At 42.9% G+C, this 22,094-nt stretch overlaps 1 protein-coding gene across 3 annotated transcripts in view; it reads left to right on the forward strand.

The window, feature by feature from the left end:
* The window catches only part of LOC147015593 (dual oxidase 1-like), a 187,301-nt gene that overhangs the window by 6,872 nt on the left and 158,335 nt on the right, over nt 1-22,094 (forward strand). For all 3 annotated transcript variants that reach the window (XM_085850495.1, XM_085850493.1, XM_085850494.1), the window contains exons 2-9: nt 578-655; nt 4,724-4,888; nt 5,418-5,602; nt 11,197-11,404; nt 16,771-16,937; nt 18,844-18,904; nt 19,174-19,270; nt 19,545-19,626. In XM_085850495.1, the coding sequence (XP_085706621.1) occupies nt 578-655; nt 4,724-4,888; nt 5,418-5,602; nt 11,197-11,404; nt 16,771-16,937; nt 18,844-18,904; nt 19,174-19,270; nt 19,545-19,626 (1,043 nt within the window). The remainder of the gene's footprint in view (nt 1-577; nt 656-4,723; nt 4,889-5,417; nt 5,603-11,196; nt 11,405-16,770; nt 16,938-18,843; nt 18,905-19,173; nt 19,271-19,544; nt 19,627-22,094) is intronic.

A 22,094-nucleotide genomic window follows, 5' to 3' on the forward strand; every position in this document is an offset into this window, starting at 1 on the left:
TGAGAACTGGAAGAAGGTCTTCTGGACCGCTCGAGTCGATCTAATGAGGATAATTTTCTTCTGATTGGACAAGCTTCCGTCAAATTATGGCGAAAAAGTCTCTAATTAGGTCATGACCTTAAAATTAGGTCAAAAGTTAGGTCAACCCTCCATACTTTCTCTTCACATTATTTAAGTAAAATTTCATTCTGGAAGTCCCAACCGGCTCCGAGATATAATTTGGGGAAATTGATACAGTTTGGAAATTTGGAGTGTTGAAAGCGCAGAAAGGTATTATTATTATTATTATTATTATTATTATTATTATTATTATTGTTTAATTATTTTCTTTTCCTCAATGATGGTTTTGTACTCCTGGGGATCTAATAAACTTTGTGGTACATTTAAATAATTGTGGGCACCTATTGTATAAACAAACCCGATAACAGCAATATGCCTCCCCCTCCTTTGTTATCGGAGGAAGCTTAAATAGTACGGATGCTTCACATCACAAAGGGAGGAAAGTGAAGTGTTGTGGAATGAGGTCTCAGTGGGTCTATTGTGTTGTTTTTAAAGCCCTGACCTATTTTTCCCACAGATGGTTACCCGCTGTTCGAGATCCAGCGCTTTGACGGCTGGTACAACAATCTCGCTCGCACTGAATGGGGAAGCGCAGGTACGGAGCACCCATGGTGTAATTTATGCTTTGAAGTTGGGATTTGATATACAAGATAGTGAAAGCTTTTTACACAAGAAATGGAAAGTGTGGGTTTTATCTTGTAATCTATAACTTCAAATACAGTGGGTCAGCATGTTTGTCTTCGCTTTTTCTGACGAGAGGGTTCAGAGAACACTATCCCACGCGGTCTTGAGAAAAATGACATGAGAAGGGTTTTTCAACACTTGCTTTGCGTTTCCGAGCACAAAATATATTTTCCACGAGCCACAATTTTGTTGGAATCTCGAGATTCCCAAATGCTGTGAGTGTGAGCTGCAAATATGATTGGTCATGATGGCATAATATTTTGTCCAAGTACTGCTACACTGGAGGTTTCTGGAAGTGCCAACAAGGCAATTTGTTGACAAGGAAGTGCCAACAAGGCAACCCCCCTGTTAGAAAAGGTAATACATAAAGAATTGGGTTGGAGGGATTTTAAAGGACTACTGCCACCTTTTTTACTGCTATATAAATGCGACATAAACCAAGCAATAACCAAATTAAAGAGTGGAGAAAATCACAGCCTTGGTATTTGAATGGAAAACTTAATTATTGTGGAAAATATCAAAAAGGTCTTATTGAAGGAATAACAAAGGCAAGTGTAATTAAGCATACAGAGTGGGGGGGTTTAGAAAGATTTAACACATGTCAAGAAATCAATGGAAAAATAATCTACTGCCATTGCAAAATGATATGTGGCTCAGGAGGTTCTCAGACAGAACAGTGAAAGAGGTTTTTAATTTCATCTCTACTCAACAAAAATACTTAAACCATGAACAAAGTTCCAACTTATTCTTTGTTTATATACTAGATAGCAATGAGCGTTATAAGAAAATCAAGTTATTTCTTAAAATAGAACATAAACAAATATTCGTCCATTCACTCTTCAAGTTTAAAGATGTCGATTATGGTGTCTTCTCTCTCACACTGTGGTTTGAGTAAATAAGATGAGAGACCATCTTCAACGTCACATTAGTAAATAAAATCAACCCCACACAAGTCGTCGGAAAATGTTGGTTTTGAGATAAGACATTGAGCAGGTGAGCGAGCTACAGCGAATGAAAACGAGCGCAATGAGCGAGAGCAAGTATATGCGAGTGGTCTTGCGAAGGGAGTCTTGTCTCAGAACAAACATTTCCCTACTACGACCACCTATCCATGAGGAACAAAACGTTCACACATATGACGTCATAGGTCACATGGTTTGGCAGCCATATTGGATTTACCCAAAAGCCTATAAAATCTTATCCAGAATGGCTGGACAGATTGAGGGGAAACTTCACACAAATGTTCCCCAAGCCTTGTATTGGGGATACCAGGGTATTCATGAATAATTGATGTTACATGGTTTGGCAGCCATATTGGTTTGAGCGAAGATCTTAAATAAAATTCCTTCTCTTGAAGCCCTTCATCAATTGACGTGAAACTTCACAATTATTATCCTGCAGTCATAGGGAATGTATGTTTTAAATTTCAACCTGATCGGACACATGGTCTGGCAGTCAGCATTCTTTAATTTTTTGAATCTGAGTTCTTTTTTTGTTGTTGTTGAATAAGGCTCACTTGGCTGTGCCTGGATGGTTTTGAGGGTGGAGGAGTAGCAGTTGAAACCCAAGTCCTATCCAGGTTCCTCCTGATCTGTCCATCTTTGCTTTTTGCTTGTTTGAGTTCCTTCTGATGACTCCAATGCATGACTGTACCGATTTAGTCCTCCATTCGATTTGAATTTATTTTATTCCCATTCTTAATTCAAATGAATAATAATAAACGTCATGGGTCAGGGTCAGGTGTCTGATCAAAGTGGGGTTGCATCAAAGCGGGACATCTTGGTACCTGGTCATCACTACCAGCAGTTATAAAGTGGCAGTTCTTGTTAGGTCTCAATTACATTCGAAGCACCCGCTCCCTACGGTAACCATCAAGGGGGTCATGTTATTATATTTATGCCTATTATACTCCAAAGGGTCCCAGGATTACACACAAAAAATGGTTGCGATCGGTTCAGCCGTTTTTGCGGTACCTGGGAACAGACAGACAGACAGACGGTGAATTATAGTAAGATAACACACCAGTACACAAATGCCACACAAAATACACCACACACAATTCCAAAAACACCACACAAAACAAGTCCTGGTGAAGGTCTGCAATCTCTGATTGCTATTTTTCTTGTTAAATTTGTGATGTTGACAACAAATCACGATAACCTCAACATACAATCTTCACAAAACCTTCATTGATTGCTCCCAGGGGGGAAAAAAAAACACAGCAGTGTACAAGCACAAGACCCAGTCGAGGTCTGAAGGCCAATTACTTGGTTTTATCTTGGGTCAATTTTTTTTAACATCCAAACAGCTCTCGGCCTTCCTCTGGATTAAAGAGGAGGCCATACAAAGTTTGGTCGCACTGGTTCCTGCAGAGCCCAAATGCGTAAATAAACAAACTTTCTTTTTTTGTATCTTAGATATCATAGTACCTGGGTGGGTCGAGTTTGCACATTACTTACTGAAAAATAGTACAATTGTGTTTTGCAAGAAGATTAAAGATGTTTGCATGGTGTGCGTTTGAAAGGTTTGAGATGGTCTCAAGGGTACGTTCCAATTGTAGTTAGTGTCGAAGGGGTCAAAAGGGTCTAATCTCTCAAGCATGTTAAGAGGTCCAAGTGGTTTAAAGCTCTAAATGATCAAGGGTTCAAGCTCTCTAATCTGTCTCAAGCATGTAAGGAGTCGACATGGTATTATAAGGTCGAGGGATCCAAAGTATTTAAGGGGTATAAAGGTCTAAAGGTTCTTGGAGGAGTCTTCTCCTTTTTTTGTATACACTGTCGAGGCTCTTGTGAGACCTTACACACACAACGTACAACAAGGAGAGGAAGGAGGTGAGGTGGGGTTGGGGGGGAGGGGGAAGGAAAAAAACAGTGTGGAACAGAGACATGAGGTCTGTGGAAGGGAGAGGGATGTGTCTTGGTACACGGGGTAAACAAGATGAACACGCCAGGGACTTTCAGGAAGGAAAGCAGGAAATTTGAAGGAGGTGGGTTTGGGGTGGATTCGTAGGGGTAGAAAATATCGTAGTTTTGGATGGGAGAAGATATGAGATGTGGTGAACAGCTGTTTTGAAGACCTGGAGGGAAGGGTATAAGAGGTCTCAAAGGTGAAGGGATCTAAAGGTGTCTAATGTATTGAAAGGATCTTAAAGGTAAAAGGGGTCTTAATGGTCTTATTGGTTCTTCAGGATCTTCAAGGATATTTGGGGTCTTTGGGGGCTTGAGGCTATTTGAGGTCTTTCAAGTCTTTGGGGTCAAATATAGTCACACTTCATGGATAGATGGAGTCTAAAGAGTCTTAAGGGTCTTTGGGATCTGAATTGGCTTTTAGGTCTAAAAGGTTTTAAAAAGTCTTCGAGCTCTGAAATGTTCTTACGGGTGTTTGGGGTCTTCAGGATCTAAAGGGTCTAAAGGGCCTCGAGGGTCTTCGGGGCCTTTAGAGGCTGAGGTGGTGGATGAAAAATGTGAACATGCAAACAGACAGACAGATGACAAATTTTATTTATTAGATTGTAGATTGTATTTTTAAAAACAAAACACTTTTGTCCATCTAAACTTTGGTTTGTTCGTTTTGTTTATTGTCCACATGTATATTTTTATTGCATGTTCTAAAATCTAGAGTGTGGTATATATTGTATAGAATTGCATTGTACATTATTAAATGAACACACGTTTGTCGGGCAAATATTAGCTTGTTAGTTTTTCTTTATTGTTGATCATCCATGTTAATGTTTTATTTTACATTGTTGTGAGCATTATTTCCTTCATTAGGAGGAATCATTCACAACATCATTAGGAGGAAGTAAAGGTATTCAACCTAATATGTTACTATCTCTTCTTAACTGCAGATCAATTCTGTGACAGCCATGTTAATGTTTTATTTTACATACTCGTGAGCATTATTTCCTATCGACCGATCAATGTTGAACTGTCGGCTTTGACCGTGTTAAAATCCCACCATTTCTTTCCTTGGTACAAAGGAACCAAACTCTTGAGGTTGGCATCAGCACATTACGCCGACGGCGTTTACCATGCCAGAGGAGAACCTTCACTGCCCAACCCACGAGCCGTGAGCCGAACCATCATGCGGGGGGAACAAGGTGTTCCCTCCAGCAGCAACCGCACTGTCCTCTCTGTTTTCTTTGGTACCACTCCCATTAAACATAATATCGTTGGCAGTTTTTTTTGATAAATCATTCTTTTTGGTGTTGAAATTTTATGAAAACATTCAGACCAATGTAAAGAGATAGCACGAGCAGACGTGATATAACATATGCGAGGAGTAACCGGAGGCATTTTACTGTTTTGCATTTATGCAAATTTAGAATAAACTGACTCAACACTGATGTTGCAATGTCTTTTATCTCAATCAAGTGTTCAAACAACCTTAGTTTGGCTTTAAACTGTGCAATTCAATCCCTCTGTGGGGCTTTACCACACCACAAAGGTTTCTCTGATTTCTGATTCCTCTCAAACAACGATTGCCTGAAAAAATTCCTCAAAGACTGCTAATATATTTACACCTCGTGTACAGCAAGCTTGTTTAGTTGATGAACTCACCATCTGCACCTTATTGATGGAATTTTAAACAAGTAATCCATTGTCATTTCCCTCAGTTTGCGATTGAGAGTTGCTGTTTTACTTTAGCAATGATTGTTGATCTTGCGCCCGCAGGGCAGCACGTGATGGACGAGATCGTGGACACGCGGCGTGCTGGGTGCCCGGTGGAGTTTCTCAACATTTATGTTCCACCTCAAGACCCGGTCTTCAATTCAAATTCCAGGAACAATGTGATGGTGCTGTTCAGAAGCCAGTGGGACAAGTCGACTGGAGTCTCAACGAGCAATCCACGCTTACAGGTTCACTTTTGCCTGCGCGCGCACACACACACACGCACACGCACACACACTCCATTCCCTTCCCTTCTCTCTTGTTGATGGTGTTCTTAACACAATAAATTTAGATTCCATCAATCCATCAATCATAACATGGAAACAGTCATGAAGATATTTCACTCCGTTTTGAATCACTGCACTTGGGAAAAACACACTGATGTTATTTTTTCTTCTTTACTACTTCATAGTCTGTTTCACTGAACAGTCGTTATCGAATTTTGCCACCGTTTGGTCATGGACTTGCTGATAAACACAAATAGCTTTCCTCATTCCTAATTTATTCTTCGTTTCTCACACTGATGGAGTGCTCGAGGAAAGATAATTACAGTACAATATGCAATGTGGTTTTACAAAATGTTCTTCTAGTTTGTACTTTTGGATGGCATATATATATATATATATATATATATATATATATATATATATATATATATATATATATATATTGTTGCGAGCCGGGGATCGGGTGAGAAGACCACGAGGGGGAAGCTATCTCGGCTCCCCACCAGACTCACATGGATAATTCCATGGCGTGGCGGGTCGCGAACCAACCGTGGATGCCAATAACTCAACCGCGTGACCTAGGGTCCTCCTGTCTATGGGTTAACTGGGTTACCTAATTAATCACATTATTTAATTACCGGGGAACACACCCTCGGTTCGCCTTGTCCAAACCGGATCGGATGCAGCCGAGCAAAACTGCCAAAGACGTACTGGCGAAAAGGAACGGATTGTTGGGAATAAAGTCCTGGCTAAGCTAGGATTCGGACCATGCTGGATCAATGGAAGAAAAGACAAAAACGAGCATGGAACATTCCCAATAATAATAATTTATTTACAAGCAGGCTTGGAAAGATATGTGGCACAGTGAATAGTTTTATTGTTGTGTGCAAGCAGAGAGAGGGAAGAAAGGTGTGGTGCGACAATATACAAGCAACTTACAAAGCAGACACAGATCAGATTTAATGTGAAATAATAATAATAATCTTCTACAGTCTTACTTATGTGTACAGGCGCCAGGACACACACACACACACACACACACACACACACACACACACACACACACACACACACACACACCGATGAAGAGGAATTGAAGTGAGAAAGGAGAAGACTTGAGGCTATGGTCTCTCGGTACCTTTGCACGCTTGCCCGAACGCGCCACCAACACGTTTGGGGGAATGCTCCGTGGTGCGGTACCCCCCTGATAGCTGGCGCGTCGTCTCTTGCTTCGTGCAAAGCGTCGTCCAGAGAATGCGATGCGACCGTCGGTGTGAAGGAGGGGCTTGTGTTGGGAGGGTGGAGTCAGCGTCGTGTGGGCGGTGAAGAGGAGGGGAAGTCGAGGTGATGACAGAAGGCAGAGACGAAGTGATGGCGACAGAAAGCGGAGTTGAAGTCCAAATTGAGCGAGAGGCGAGGTAGGGCAGAGAGAGATTGAAGGCTCCGCTCGGACCTTTATAGGCCCCGCGGTGCGGGGTGGGGGGCCACCCCGAAACGCTGTGTCATCACCCAAATCGGGCGCTCTGGTGGGCCCCAACCCCCTGTGCCAGCCGGCCGCGATGGCCGGAAACCGCAACATTCCATTTCCGGCAAGATGACCCCAAGCCACAAAACAGCCCGCTCCGACCTCACGGCATGACACGAATCGCCCACACCGAACTCCGCTCCATGAATTGCCTTGCACGAACCCCCGGGCCATGCCCTGATGACCGGCCAAGAGTGGCGTCGGTCTTGCATGCCTGCTCGGGCGCCCTGACCAGCGATGGTCAATGTGCCTGCTCCGTGTGCGCCACGTGGCCCGAGCTGTACAACATGCCCTCGCCCGATCGCAGCTTCGCTGGCCGTCGAGGCGAGAAGACGTTTTGCCGTCCATGGGGAACATCCGCGGCCACCAGCGAGGACCGAAGGCACGATGTTATGGCGAACCCATGCACAGACAGTAAGAGGTGTCCATTCGTGCCTCGCTCTGCACGATACAAAGTATTGCGAGCGGTAAATTCGTGCTCTCGAGCACGTTCCGTACAGTGCGCGTGGATCCACCATTACGCACGTGGCCAGCGCTCGTGTTCATCCGATTCTGCCTTTGTGTGCGTGGGGCAAACCCCGATCGGTATAATTAGTTCAGAAATGGGTTGAAAAGTCTGTTCGCCCATATCATGCACAACGTGGCGTGGTTGTCGTTTTACTATTACCGGCCTCTGACGATGTAGCTCTTGGCACCAAGCCACAAGCCACACTCTTGCCGATATTGGGTCATTTGCTTCTGTGTTGTGCAAAACACCATCCGTACAGCCTCTGAATAGATATTCATTCATATGCCATTTCAATGCAACCAGCAATCTCCCCCCAGATCATCGGAAGCTCGAGTCGATCATCTTGAGCTGCCGAGCATATTGTATAACTCGCCGCAAAAGTTGGGTTGAGGGATCGCTTGAGGACGGGTGCTCTGCGCTGGTAATACGCCTGGGGTGCTGTTATTGCGAGGTTATCACGGTTTCCTCGCAGCCATGCTGCACGTGTTGGCCTGCGCGAGGACCCAAATTCAGATTTACCTCAGAAATAAGCAGAAAAGAAGGGGAGGAATGAAGTCAGTGATGTAAGCAAACCTACCTCTGAGATCCTCGCAACGCACGTCCTGTTGTCCCATTAGACAAAAGGGAATGGACTATCTACACCAGTGTTTCTCAACCTCTTTTGTCCCATGCCCCACTTTGATTTTCAAAAAAATCGTACGCCCCACCATGATTGGAGACACCACAGTATATACTACATATAAGGAATTCCCCTTGACGAAAAGCGAGTCAGAATGACGTAACAGCGTTGAATTGATCAAGGGCACACCTGACCGGCGGATTGGCGAACAAGGGCGCGGTGAAGCAGTTTTTACTTACTAGTACGTGCCCGTAAAAAAACAATTAAAAAATAATAATAATAATAATAATAAATAAATAAACCACACAGGCCGTTTCTTCGCTCTCACGTGCCCGTACGTGCGTGACCCGGAAGACGATATTATTCGCAGTTGTGATTATTCGCAATTTATTTTTAATACCCAATTATTCAATTAGCGCCAACGTATTTTACCTTTGCGCAATGTCGTGGCAAGGAAAAACAAAAAGAGAAGAGAAGAGAGAGAAAAAATTTACTTCCTGGTTCGGAGCATACCAGCACTCTGATATTCCCAAAATTTATACACCGTCTAATATGAAAACGATCATAACTTGGGCCATTGTGTTTATCTATAAATGCGCATAAGAAATCGATAAATTATTAGAATACACGGTCATCACTCTCCGGAAGCCCGTACGTTGTAAACCGTAATGGGGAACGTGGCTGTGCTTCCCTTCCCCATCGGCCACGCCCACGCAACAACGTGTCTTCCCATTGGTTTGGTAAATAAATTGCCATAACTTGGGAAGCACTTGTCCGATTAATATCAAACCTTCAAAAGGCACATCCTCAGGTCCCCAGCAATATACCTGGCAAGTTTCAATTAGATCGGACCAGAGGTTGTCGAGAAACAGCGGTCACACACACACACACACACACACACACACACACACACACACACACACACACACACACACACACACACACACACACACACACACACACACACACACACTGCTGGAATTATAGATAGATGACGCTATTAGGCATCAGTCGCAGGTTCAAACTTTTGAAAATTTGAAAATGCAAAGCTCTGAAAGCGATCATATGTTGATTCATTCATTCTGAATCCTCATGCCCCACCAAAATATTACCACGCCCCACCTTGAGAAACACTGATCTACACGTATTATAAATGGAATAACTGTCTTGGGACCACTGTATGTTGGATGCATGCGGTTCCGAGAACCGCAACAATATATATATATATATATATATATATATATATATATATATATATATATATATATATATATATATATATATATATATATACATATATATATATATATACATATATATATATATATATATATATATATATATATATATTTATACATATATATATTTATATATATATATATCTATACATATATATATATATGTAGATATATGTATATATACATATTGGTATGTATATATATATATATATATGTATGTATGTATATATGTATATGTATATGTATATATATATGTGGATGTATATATATATATATATATATATATATATATATATATATATATATATATGTATATATATGCATACATATATATTTATATATACATATATATATTTATATATATATATATATATATATATATATATATATATATATATATATATATATATATATATATATATATATATATATATATATATATATATATATATATATATATATATATATATATATATATATATATATATATATATATATATATATATATATATATATATATATATATATATATATATATATATATATATATATATGTACTGTATATATGTGTATATATATATATGTACTGAATATGTGTATATATATATATATATATACATTATGATACCCACACACACACACACGAGAGAGGTATACTCACTTGCCCCTAAGCTGTCTTGCTTGGGTTTGAGTCTCACCCCAGCCATAAACTATCATCCCAGTGTTTTTGTTTCACAGGCAGGGTGATTCATCAATGTGTGTGTTATCCCTCGGATGGACATTTAAACTGGGCATCCTGTCTGTCGGCATTAGTTGGTGAACGTAATGGAGATCCCGCGTTGTCCTTCGTGAAGGATAGGCGAGCATCGCCAGCAATCTGGCCAAGTCCAAATTCCTGCTCTAAACTACTGCTGTGAAGGCAATGTAGTACTGCAGCATCGCAAACCAATTGTTCAAATTTGCATAAATGCACCAAAATTGGTACACATGTAATAATACCTATTTATCCTAGGTATCAATATCCAAGGCACAATCTCAGGTGGCTCCATATCTAGAATTGTTCGGAATACATTATTTTACATGTGTACCAATTTTGGTGCTTTTATGCAAATTTGAACAATTGATCTGAAATATCAGACTACGCTGCTGGACTAATGGCAAGCCACCTCGTGTAATCTTTGCCACGAAACTGCTTCAGCAGCGCCGACGCTCTGTATCAATGTTTTGGTATTTCAGAATCAGAAGTTCAATTCTACTTTTAAACAGCTGCGTCGTGAAGAGAGCTTGGAAGCCATCAATTGGTTATGCACACATGGGGAGTAAGGGAGTGGGAGATATAGATGGGGGGAGGGTGGATGGCTAAATTGAGAAAATTTAAACTGAGAACAGGAAAAGTCGAAACGTGGATTATTTTATCGAAAATAGAATGGATGGTCGAGAGTGTAAAGAAAACAAAGAAAAGTCGGAGGAGGTAAGAGTAAGGGAGGGAAGTAAAAATAAGGGCAAGTGTGGATCACGTGAAGGATGGGGGCAGAGAGGGTGGGGTGGGGGGGGATGCCATATTTGCATATCTAAAAAATAAATGGTCCCTTTACATGTTACAACGTCATTAGGAGGAAGTAAATGTATTCAACTTAATATATTCCTATCTTTTCTTAACTACAGACCAACTCTGGGACAGCCTGGCTGGACGGAAGCTCCATTTATGGCACATCCCATGTGTGGTGTAGTGCCTTACGCACTTTCCAAGATGGACTCCTCACTACAGGGAAAGACCCTTCCTTGCCTCCGGTCAGCAAGCAGCGCCTGCGCATGCAACGAAACCCACCTCCAGCACCAGAAATCACTCCTGAAAACCGAGACATCATCTATGGTAAACATCATCAAACTCAACATTTCCACCTCAGTGCCAAACTGTATCTTGTTGTGTTGAATCTTTGAGTTTGTGGTCCAGGTAAAGTCTGGCCTACTCGTGCCAGTCGGGTTGTTGCTTCTGCCTCCATTTTTGATCGCACGTGCTTCGTTTTCGCTCTTTTTATCCTCGGTATAATTACTTTATCCTTTTCCCCTGCTCGCTTCAAAAAAAAAAAATCAAACAACAAAAATCTCTTCTTCAGTCGAACCCACCACCATAAAAAAGAAACATCAGTAAAAAAAAACGAACTCAATATCCCGTGCTCATTTACTCCTTCATTCCCTTTCCCCTCTCCTTTTCAATATCCATAAACGGAATCCTCACTGAATGAAGCGTTTCTTCCTTTAAAAGCTGTGTTTTTTTGTATACGATGTCGGGGCTCGTGTAAGAGCTAACACAGAACGTATAACAAGGCTGGAAACAAGAGGGGCCAGAGAGGGAAGCACAAAATAGTGGGGAACAGAGATAATTGGAGATCTTTGGAAGGGCAAGGGATGGGGTGGGGAACATGGGGTAAACAAGATGGCACTACAGGGACTTTCAGGAAGGAAAACGGGGAATTTGAAGAAGGTGGGTTTTGGGTGGATTAACGGGGGTAGAAAAGATCAAGATTTTGGATGGGGAAGATATGAGATGGTGGTGAACAGCTGTTTTGAAGACCTGGAGGGAGGAGTGGGATTGAAGAGGGTGTGGGAGTTTGTTCCAGAGGTGGGGAAAAAGAGGAATGAAAGAGTGAAAGTGAGCAGTCATTCGTGATCTTGGTAGTTTCACCAGAAGGGGTTTTTGGCAGACATTGAGCGCCCTGAGGAAATATAGGTTGGGAAGGGGGGGGCAGAGCACAGACAGAGCAGGGGGGATCAACGCTGGAGAGCAAACAGTAGGAGACAGAAAGAACATCGACCTGCCTCCGGTAAGAGAGTGAGAGACTCAAAGAATTGGCTTAATCGTGGGAGATACCATTGATCCTAAAAGCGTTGGTTTGTACAACATGTAGTCGAGCTAGTTGTGAGGCAGGAGCACCACCCCACAGGGGTGAGCAGTACTCCACCAGACTGGATGAAAGCTTTGTAAGTGGTTGGAAGCTCAGGCATGCCAAGGAAGGACTTTGCACGACGTAGGATGTCCAGTCGGCGACTGGCTTTGGTTGCCAGCTTGGAGATATGGCTTTCCCAGGAAAGATCGTGGCAGATAGTGAGGCCCAAAGGCTTGAATGAAAGGACTTCTTCAAGGGGATGATTTAGAAAGCAGTTGGTGTGGGGGGGGGGCGTGGAGGTGGAGGGTTATCCAGATGGACCTTTTGGAGAGACATCGTGAGGGTGTGAGATTTGTCAGGATTGAAAGACATCTTGCAAGTGTTTAACCAGGTTATGATTTTATCCAGGTTTGCAGAGAGTGAAGAAGCTACTGCCTGCCAATCAGAGGGATGACAGATGGTACGGAAGAGGGTGCAGTCATCAGGATAAAGACAAAGAGGATTTTCTCGAGAGACTGAGAGATCATTGATGAAAACCAGAGAAAAAGCACTGGGCCAAGAACACTGCCTTGAGGAACTCCAGCCTGGACAGGAAGGGGAGATGAGAGAATTCCATTTTGAGCCATGTGTTGCCTGCGACAGGAGAGTAAGTCTGTGAGTCTTGAGTGGAGATTGTCATGGATACCATAAAAAGACAGTATGGTGAGCAGTGCGGGATGCCAGGTCAGGTCAGGTATGGGAGCAAGCGCCAGAGCAGCAAGTCGCTGTGTCCACTTTCCGCCGGAACTCCAGGGGCCTCCGTCTGGCCATCCCCCAGGCAGATGCCTGGCCCATCCCCATCTCCTTGAGATGATGATCAACCTGCAACAACTACGAGGCATGTGGTCAACTCATTGGCCTCCTCCACTCACGAGGCTCCCTTGCTGAGAGAATCTGGTGAGCAGGATCAGCGTCAGGAAAACGAGCCACACGTCCATACAGCCGCAGCTGACGCTCACTGACTATGCAGGTAACAAATATCATTTGAGTCTCTCTCAGCAACCGCGCGTTGGACACAAAGTCTGACCAGCGATAGCCAAGGATTCTCTGAAGGGACCTGGTACCAACGGAATTTATTCTCCATCTCATATACCTGGTCAGAGTCCAAGTCTCACATCCACAGAGCACGACTGGAGGCACAAACGACCTGAAGACTCGGACTTTCGTCCTTCCACACAGGTGCCGGCAGCGCCACACCCCATGATCCAGTGAATCCATGACTCCCCAGGCCCGACCCAGACGTCTGTTGATCTATGGCTCACAGCCAGCAGAGACATGAATATCACTGCCAAGGTAAGTGAATCTCTCCGTGACCTCAACATCCTCACCACAAACAGGCACAGACAGGATAGCAGTATCCAAGATGTCATTGAAAGCCTGGATCTTAGTTTTGACCCAGGAAACCCGTAATCCCAGCGCCTACGAATCCTCATTCAACAGCTCGAGGGTTCCAAAAAGGATATCTAGAGTCTCCGCAAAGATGACTGCATAATCTGCGAAATCAAGGTCAGAGATCTTGACATTCCCAAACGATGCACCGCAGCTTGATCTCTCCGACATGCTCCCCAGAATCCAGTCCATACAAGTGCTGAAAAGTTTGGGGCCAGTACACACCCCTGACGTACTCCAGTAACAACTGGAATAAATCAGAAATGGAAGCACCACATCACAGCACTCTCAGCACCAGAGTATAGTTCAGACATCAGATCGATCAGTTTTGGTGTCACCCCACAAAGACCAAAAATCCTCCAGAGGACATCCCGATTCACTGAATCAAACACTTTACAGAGATGAACAATGGCTGCAAGCAGCTCCTGCTGAAACTCTCATCTGTGATCGGTGAGGACCTGAAGAGCAAGGATATGGTCAATCGTTGACCTCTTTGGTGTAAACTGTAAAGCCTGACTGCTCTGGACACTGGTGCTCAAGCAGATGGTGGCGAACCCTATCAAGGATTATCCGAGCAAAGACCTTGCCCGGCACTGAAAGCATCATCACCCCTCTGTAGTTGTTGCAGTCGTGGGGATCACCCTTCCCTTTCTAGAGAGGGACAAAAAGCCCCCTCTTCCAATCAGTTGGGATGATGCCTGTGTTCAGGGCAGAGCACAGAACTGCATGTAACGACACAAGTGCAGCATTTCCACCAGCCTTGAGAAGTTCAGCATGGATGTCGCAGATCCCAGGAGCTTTATTCCATTTCAACCGGTTCACCACAACCTGTGTTTCTACAAATGAAGGTTGACCACACTTGATTGGATGGTCAGCAATAGGGACTGCAACACCCCTGACATCCAACTCAACAGATGGTGGATCAGCTTGGTACAGCCGCTCAAAGTAACCGGCCCAGCGGGCCTTCACTTTGGACTCCCCTGTCAAGAGCCTACCACCCTCTGCTTTAACTGCAGTACACCGAGTGACGGGCTTCGACGAACGCAATGTGCGAATGTAACTGTAAGCAGGATGAGAGTCACTTGACCACAGGTAATGCTCTACCCCCTCAAAGATTCCTTGCACATAGGCCTCCTTGTCTGCCCTTGGTGCACGTGCAGTTTTATGCCTCAGCTCCCTGAACAGCTCAGCTCTGCCATTCAGCCTGGCCCTGTGACTCTGGGCAATGGTATCCAGTGTCTCTTGAGAGACAAAATTCTTCTTCGCCCTCTGGTGAGCTCCAAGACATCTACCGGCAACATCAAGGACGGTGGTCTTGAAGGCACTCCACAACTCTTCAGGATCCCCCAAAGCACCCAGACCTCCCCCCCCCCAAATCTCCACTCATTCTGTTCGCATACTCCTTTTTTTTTCTAATTTTTTTTTCACAATTCTCTTTATTCATTCTAATTCTTGCTTTTTCTTCTCTGTCATCTCCTTTATACTCTATTTCTCTCCTTCATTAACTATCTCTCCAAGGAGAAGTGAAATCTTGCAGAAAGTAAAATGGCACACAGCATCTGCAACAATAAAAAAAGAGAATAACAAGCAAATCACAAAAGTCATCAAAACTGTCAAACAGTCATACCATCACAATCACAAAACTCATTTACAGTCGAACAAACAACAATGTAACACCCCCTCTTCCCCGTGGGAGGATACTTAACACCAGTAACACAACGCCTGCACAGTTTTGGATAAAGACCCCTCAGTGATGAAAAAATGGGTACTGAACCTTGTTGTGAGCAACAAAAGTAGCTTGTGGTGGTTTCACGTTTCAATATGGATCTTCCAAACCACAGATGTTTTTTTTTGTGGAGTTATAAACATACGAAGAAGATGGATCGACATGCATATAACATTATCTATTGGAAGGTGGGTTTTTTGTGCAAAAAATACACAGGTTGAAGAATGATGCCTCCTTCAGTTATTCTTAAACTCAAAACTAGGTGTTGTGTGGGACACTCTTTGTAGTCATTTGCTGGTGAGTGAAGCAAGAGCTTCTTGTGTTTCAATATATGGCTGAATCAGCTTTGAGGAAAAGTAGTCAGTTGCTTGTGTGACAGATATCCTTAACATGTAAACGAGAAAACTTGTTTATCGTGCTTGCATCTATTTTTATTTGAAATGGATAAAGCTGGAGAATCTACAGTGCTTATTAAAAGTTCTCTGCCAGTCTGATTGTATGATTGTAATTCATATCTGACTTGGAATTTTGTTTATCATTGAGCTTGGAATTTTGAGGTTGACCTGGAATTTTGGATGACCTTGACAGATGATCATCACCAAACTGTGCAGCCAATCACATGGAAATTTCAAAAGATGGTTTTGTGAACAAAAAAAACACATGAGAATTTGCTGCCCAACCCCCATTGTTCCCTCACTGACCAATATCTTCTTTTTCATCATGTGTGTTCGTGGGAAACACGTGATTGTTGGTTCTCCTTTAAAATTTGATCTGCACGTCTGTTGATATGCTTCTTGCTCTTCCATGAGCTTAGATTTATATAAAATAAAATAAAGTTCAGTTCAAATTTAAACGAACCTTGTTTATATAACTTGGTGTTCATGAGGCACTTGTTGGTCATACTGAGATGACATTGGTGGGCATTCTCTGCCACCATTCCAGAACTAAAAACATCACTTGTAAGGAAAAATGATCAGGAAACTCCACCACTTCTGGGAACAACATGTGACACTGGTTGTAAACTGGATAGAAAAAAGGACTCGCATCTGTGTAGAGTTTCCCTGGTGCAGGGCCATTCCTTAATGGTTGAGAAAACGTTTTGACCATTCGCCATGCTCTCCATACCCCATGGATACAATTGATATGGTTTCATTGTTGTCATTGCATATGCATGCTGTGTATACCTCATGTGTACAGCGTTTGGGAATCCTTGGGGAAATGAAAGCCCATTCCTGAGAGTGCTTGGCACAGTATGGCTGCGTTTTCACAACTTCCAAGCCAAGCAAATGAAAGATGACCATCCAGATTGGTCAGACGAAGAGATCTTCCTGACTGCACGGAAATGGGTCATCGCTGTTTACCAGGTTTACACACCCTTAAACATGCAATGTAAACAAACTCCTTGAACCCAGGGTCCCTCAAGCACATTGTGGAGCTTTCCATCACTAACAATAAATTGGGAACTCATTTTTATTTATGTACAGGGTGTGACATCAGTCGCATTACCCCCTATATGGATTACACATGTATATGTGTCAAAGACCCGCTATCACACAACAGATGACATGAAGCAGGGTGTGTGGAATGCGTTTTCAATTATCTCCCAAAACAAAAAGATGTCACATTCAAAACATGGAGATGCATTAAACTCTGTTATGAAAATGATGGTGCACACACTGATGTTCTTGACACTTAAAATTCCATTATGTGTGTGCAAATGTGATGTAATCCTACTCCATTAAATATGGCAATTCCTTGTATGTATGTATGTATGTATGTATGTATATATGTATGCATGTATGTAGGTATGTATGTATGTATGTATGTATGTATGTATGTATGTATGTATGTATGTATGCATGTATGTATCTACATCTGAAAATCATGTAAAAAACAAAAACAGGGTTGGCCCGATCCCCACCAAATGTTGCATACGGATTGGTCAAAGCTAGGGCCAGGCCATGGAAGTAAAACAACCCCCACCCCCCATTTCACAGAGTGGGGAGGGGGGGAGAGACGACTTATCAATGCTCCAGACGGGAGTGGGTGTTTCAAGTATTAATAACTTCAACTATATATGCATCGACATACATTCCATTCATGCATGCAACACTTGTAGTGGGTGACGACTTAATACCCTGAACAATACTGCAATATCAAAATTTCAATCATTGGATATTGTTGAGCGTTGTGACAACAATAATTTTCAGAAGAAAATTCTACGAAATTCTTTTCATGCGTTTCCACTCAACAACTGAACCATTTGAATCTGAAATTATCATAAATTTGTTCGTGACATTGCTTCTGCACAATGTATTGCATTGAGTTACTGTTTGATATAGAAAATAAATTTGGTCGTCATAGGAGGCTCGTGAAGAGCTCAGGGTAGAAAATGGAAAAGATCCTGGTACACTGAATGGATCAGAATATAACAGGCCAAAAGAAACACCAGAGAGAGGGAAATGCCAACATCAGGGCTGAAGGCCAATGTGGAGGCAGACTTGGAGAAACAATGGGTATGGGGAGGAATGGGGGCAGGAGAGGATGCATGGGGTGGACAAGATGGCTATCGAAGGAAACTGTCAAGAGGGAAAACTGGAAATTTGGAAGCAGAGGGATTGGAGTGGGGTTGGCGGTGGGAGGGGAGGGGTTACCAAGGGTAGAAAATGGAAAAGTTCATGGTTTTGGATTGGGGACGATATGAGATGGTGGTGAACAGGTGTTTTGAAGACCTGGATGGAAAAATGAGATTGAAGAGAATGTGGAAGTTGGTTCCACAGGTTGTAAAATGAGGATTAAATGAGTGGAGGTGAGAAGTGTATTTATCGTCTGAAACTTAACAAACGAGTTCTCACTCCCTTGGGTGGGATGTAAAGTAAATATGATGTTTGGAGCATTAGTCCTTCCTCGCATTTAGCCCTCAGCTGATAAAACCTGTCGTTCAAACTGTCTGTCGATGTAGACTTGATAATGTTTATGACTTTTATTCCAATACCCTCGCTGGTCAAATTCCAAATTCCCTGCTTTAATTGAGCATGGAATTTTTGAACTTGCTTAATTCCTTTGGACCCTTGTCTATAACCATTGTTAGCTCCATGAATGGTGAATGTTGGACATGTGGAAAAAGGGATGAGATGGACATACATTAGAAGGAATAACATAAAAACGAGTAACATCCTCTGTACATTCCTGTATCACAACACCAACAAGCCCACAAACAAAAACATTTATGAAAATGGTCAGTGATGAAGTCCTCAATATACCCAACAGAACATTGTGTTTTACGAGTGGCTCCCAGCATTCACTGGAAAAAATGCTACAGAATACCCGGGTGAGGCCTCAGCTTATCCGCCACCACCAGTACAAACTGATCTAATGCTTCATTTCCAGCACCACTCAACTTGGCTGTCCCTGAAACTACATTTTCATGTTAATTTCACCAAACCACATTGGCAGACAATCTCGATCTATTCGAAACATGGTTGAGTGGTGCATGTAAATGAAGCAAAACCAGACAGTGAAAGACTCACAATCTTTGATTGATGTAATTCTTGTTTTGTTCTGCATCCTAACCATTAATAAATGCACACTGTATGACAGGTTACAAGATGTTTGTGGACCCATCTATCTCAGTGGAGTTTCAGGTCGCAGCAATGAAGTTTGGGCACACCATGGTCCCTCCTGGTGTCTATAGAAGGTGATAAACCTGACTGATATTGGTAGATTTTTTATGGTTGTGAAAAGTCCCATTTGGCGACAGAGAGGTCAAAATAGCTTTAACTGTTCCACAATGCCAAATACGTTTTTCAAACGTGAGATTCCAGGCTACGTGGCTGAGAAACTGCAAAAGGTTTTACAGCTGACAAAACTTTGATCTGTTTTGATAAACAACAGTGTTTGTAAATGAGCTAAAACTGATTGTGTTTTTAATTTAAACCAATTGCTGTTTTTCATCAAATTATTATTCACAGAAATTCCTCATGTGACTTTAAACCATTTTCCCTGCGAAATGGATCTGCAGAGCGCCTTTGCAATACCTTCTGGGAGCGAAAGGTAGAAATGCATTTCTCAATTGGAAAAACTATTTCCTGTTTCATTGTTCCACTTACTGTTTTGTGACTGTGTAAAACCATTACATGCATTCTTCTCCAGCCAATAAAGGCAAAATTGAGCACCTCAATTGAGGTCACCACACTTGGTATTGGTGCTTGTGGTAATGTGCTAAGTGTTGGGTCTCACATGCTGGGTAAAGAGCCAGAAAACAACATCTGTCCAGTCTCAAGAATGAACTTTCAAAGTCGTCTCCCCCCTCTAACACCTGGTGACACCTTGTCAAGTCCGTCCCTGGTATATATGCTCCCCTTCCATCCCTTTCCTCACTTCAAATGGAACCACAGCCGACTCTGCTCGTTAAAAGTCCGAATGCCTCAATTATGTATTTTTGCTTTAAATTATTGTGTCCCGAACACCCCCCTCGATGTACCCATCCTTCCCAGTCGTACCCAACTGCTCCTGAATTATGTGTCTTTTGCATCTGAAAAGGGTGAAAAGTTTCTGACAACCCTCGACTCTGACTCTGCAACTGGACCGGACTGGATTAGCTCACGTGTCCTAAGAACCCGTTCTGCTTCTCTTGCACTTCCTCTCTCTGCCCTTTTCACCCTGTCATTTACCCTCCATCCTGCCTTCTGAGTCTGAGATCCTGCCTTCCTCTCCAAACTGTTTACCTATGGAATCCAAGGCCAACTCCACTCTTCCATTACTGACTTCCTCCACTCTCCTTGCCAATGTGTGTTTCTCAACTGAACCCTATCATCTCCCTTCCCTGTCATGGCTAGAGTACCCCAAGGCAGTGTATTTGGCCAGGTCTTATTCCAAATCTTCATCAATGATCTCACTAACTCTGGAAAATCCTCTATCTCTTTGCTGATGAAGCCACCCTCTGCCATGACGTGTCTCATCCTTCTGACAGACAGGCTGCAGCCTCTTCCCTCTCCTCAGATCTTGACAAAATCACACACTGGTCAAACACTTGGAATATGTCTTTCAATCCTGAGAAATCCCACACACTCACTTGCTCTCTCTGAAAAGACCAGACCACAAATCCTCCCATCCACTTTATCACCTTTATTTCTAGACAATCCCCTTGAAGAAGTATAGTCACTCAAACTATTGGGTCTCTCTTGTGCAAGCCGCATTTCAAAGTTGGCCTCAAAAGCTAGATGCTGACTGGGCATCCTCCGTCGTGCAATCTTTCCTTGTCACACCTGAACACTTATTCACTTACAAGGCCTCTCTCTGTATGCAAGTTGATGGAAAACTTCTCTCCCCTCTCGGCTGGCTTCCCTGTCTTACATCTTTCTCAGCTTGATGCCGTGGAAGCAAAAGCTTTCAAGATCATTGGAATCTCTCATGATGAAGTTGAGTCTCTGGGCCGATCACTTCGCTATCGCGGACAGGTCGGTGGTCTCTTTGTCTTCTTCCACCTCATTTCTGGACTTGCACCCGTCTCTTTGTCTTCTTCCACCTCATTTCTGGACTTGCACCCTCTGCGCTGTCCATGCTTTGTCCCCCTCAGGTATCTGCAGGATGCACGCAGTCCACCAGCAATCCTCTCCTCATGAAACTGTCGAAATGCAGAACCACCACTCACCTCCACTCACTTATTCCTCTCTTTTCCCACCTGTGGAACCACCTTCCATGCTCTCTTCAATTGCATACTTCCCTCAAGGTGTTCAAGACAGCTGTTCACCACCATCTCAAATCATCCTCCATCCAAAGCCATGATCTTTTCTTTACCGGTTAAACCACCTTCCACCCATCCCAACATTTTGCTTATGTATCCATATTGTCCACCCTTTGCATTCTCCCTTACCCCTCATCATTACCTGCATCTCTTGTTTGTCCGTCTCCGTCTGCTTTCTCTCTCTGCCCTGTCGTTGGTGTTTCCCCTTTCTCCTGCTGTTCCCTTTGCATATTGTGTCCTGATTTGTTCTGTACCATAACTCTTCCACGAGCCTAGACCAATTGACCACGAACCACTCGCTCAGGATGGCGGGGCACGAAACCCCAAAATGCTTTTGCCAAAATGCTTTTGAAAAAACCCCAAAACTAATCCCCCATTTTTCCCAATGAAACAATGCCCTGACATTCGCAGCATGTTTATAGGATCATATCCCCCACAAATGTCAGGGTCTTACTGTATATAGTAATTAATATTGTCATGTCCAGGGGGGTTTACCCCTATCTGGATGGGTGGCCAAACAGTTCTCCCTTGGAGGCTTACAGCCGAGATTGTCGGAGATTAATGGCGCTCGCAAAATAAATGGCGGTAATGGACAGAGACAGGTGGGTTGTACTTGACCCACAACAGATACACGGACACTGTCATTAAATTATCCATTTCATTTAATTTGCTTGTCATCAAATATGTACAATGACAATAATTCAAATTATAAAATGAAAGACAGACGTGACGTAATCTAAATCTAATTTTGAGGCGCCTCCACCCACAGACACAC

This window comes from Eptatretus burgeri, chromosome 12 (assembly GCF_056783735.1).
Source record: "Eptatretus burgeri isolate ZD-2024b chromosome 12, Ebu_testis_v1, whole genome shotgun sequence".
Lineage (NCBI taxonomy): Eukaryota > Metazoa > Chordata > Myxini > Myxiniformes > Myxinidae > Eptatretus > Eptatretus burgeri.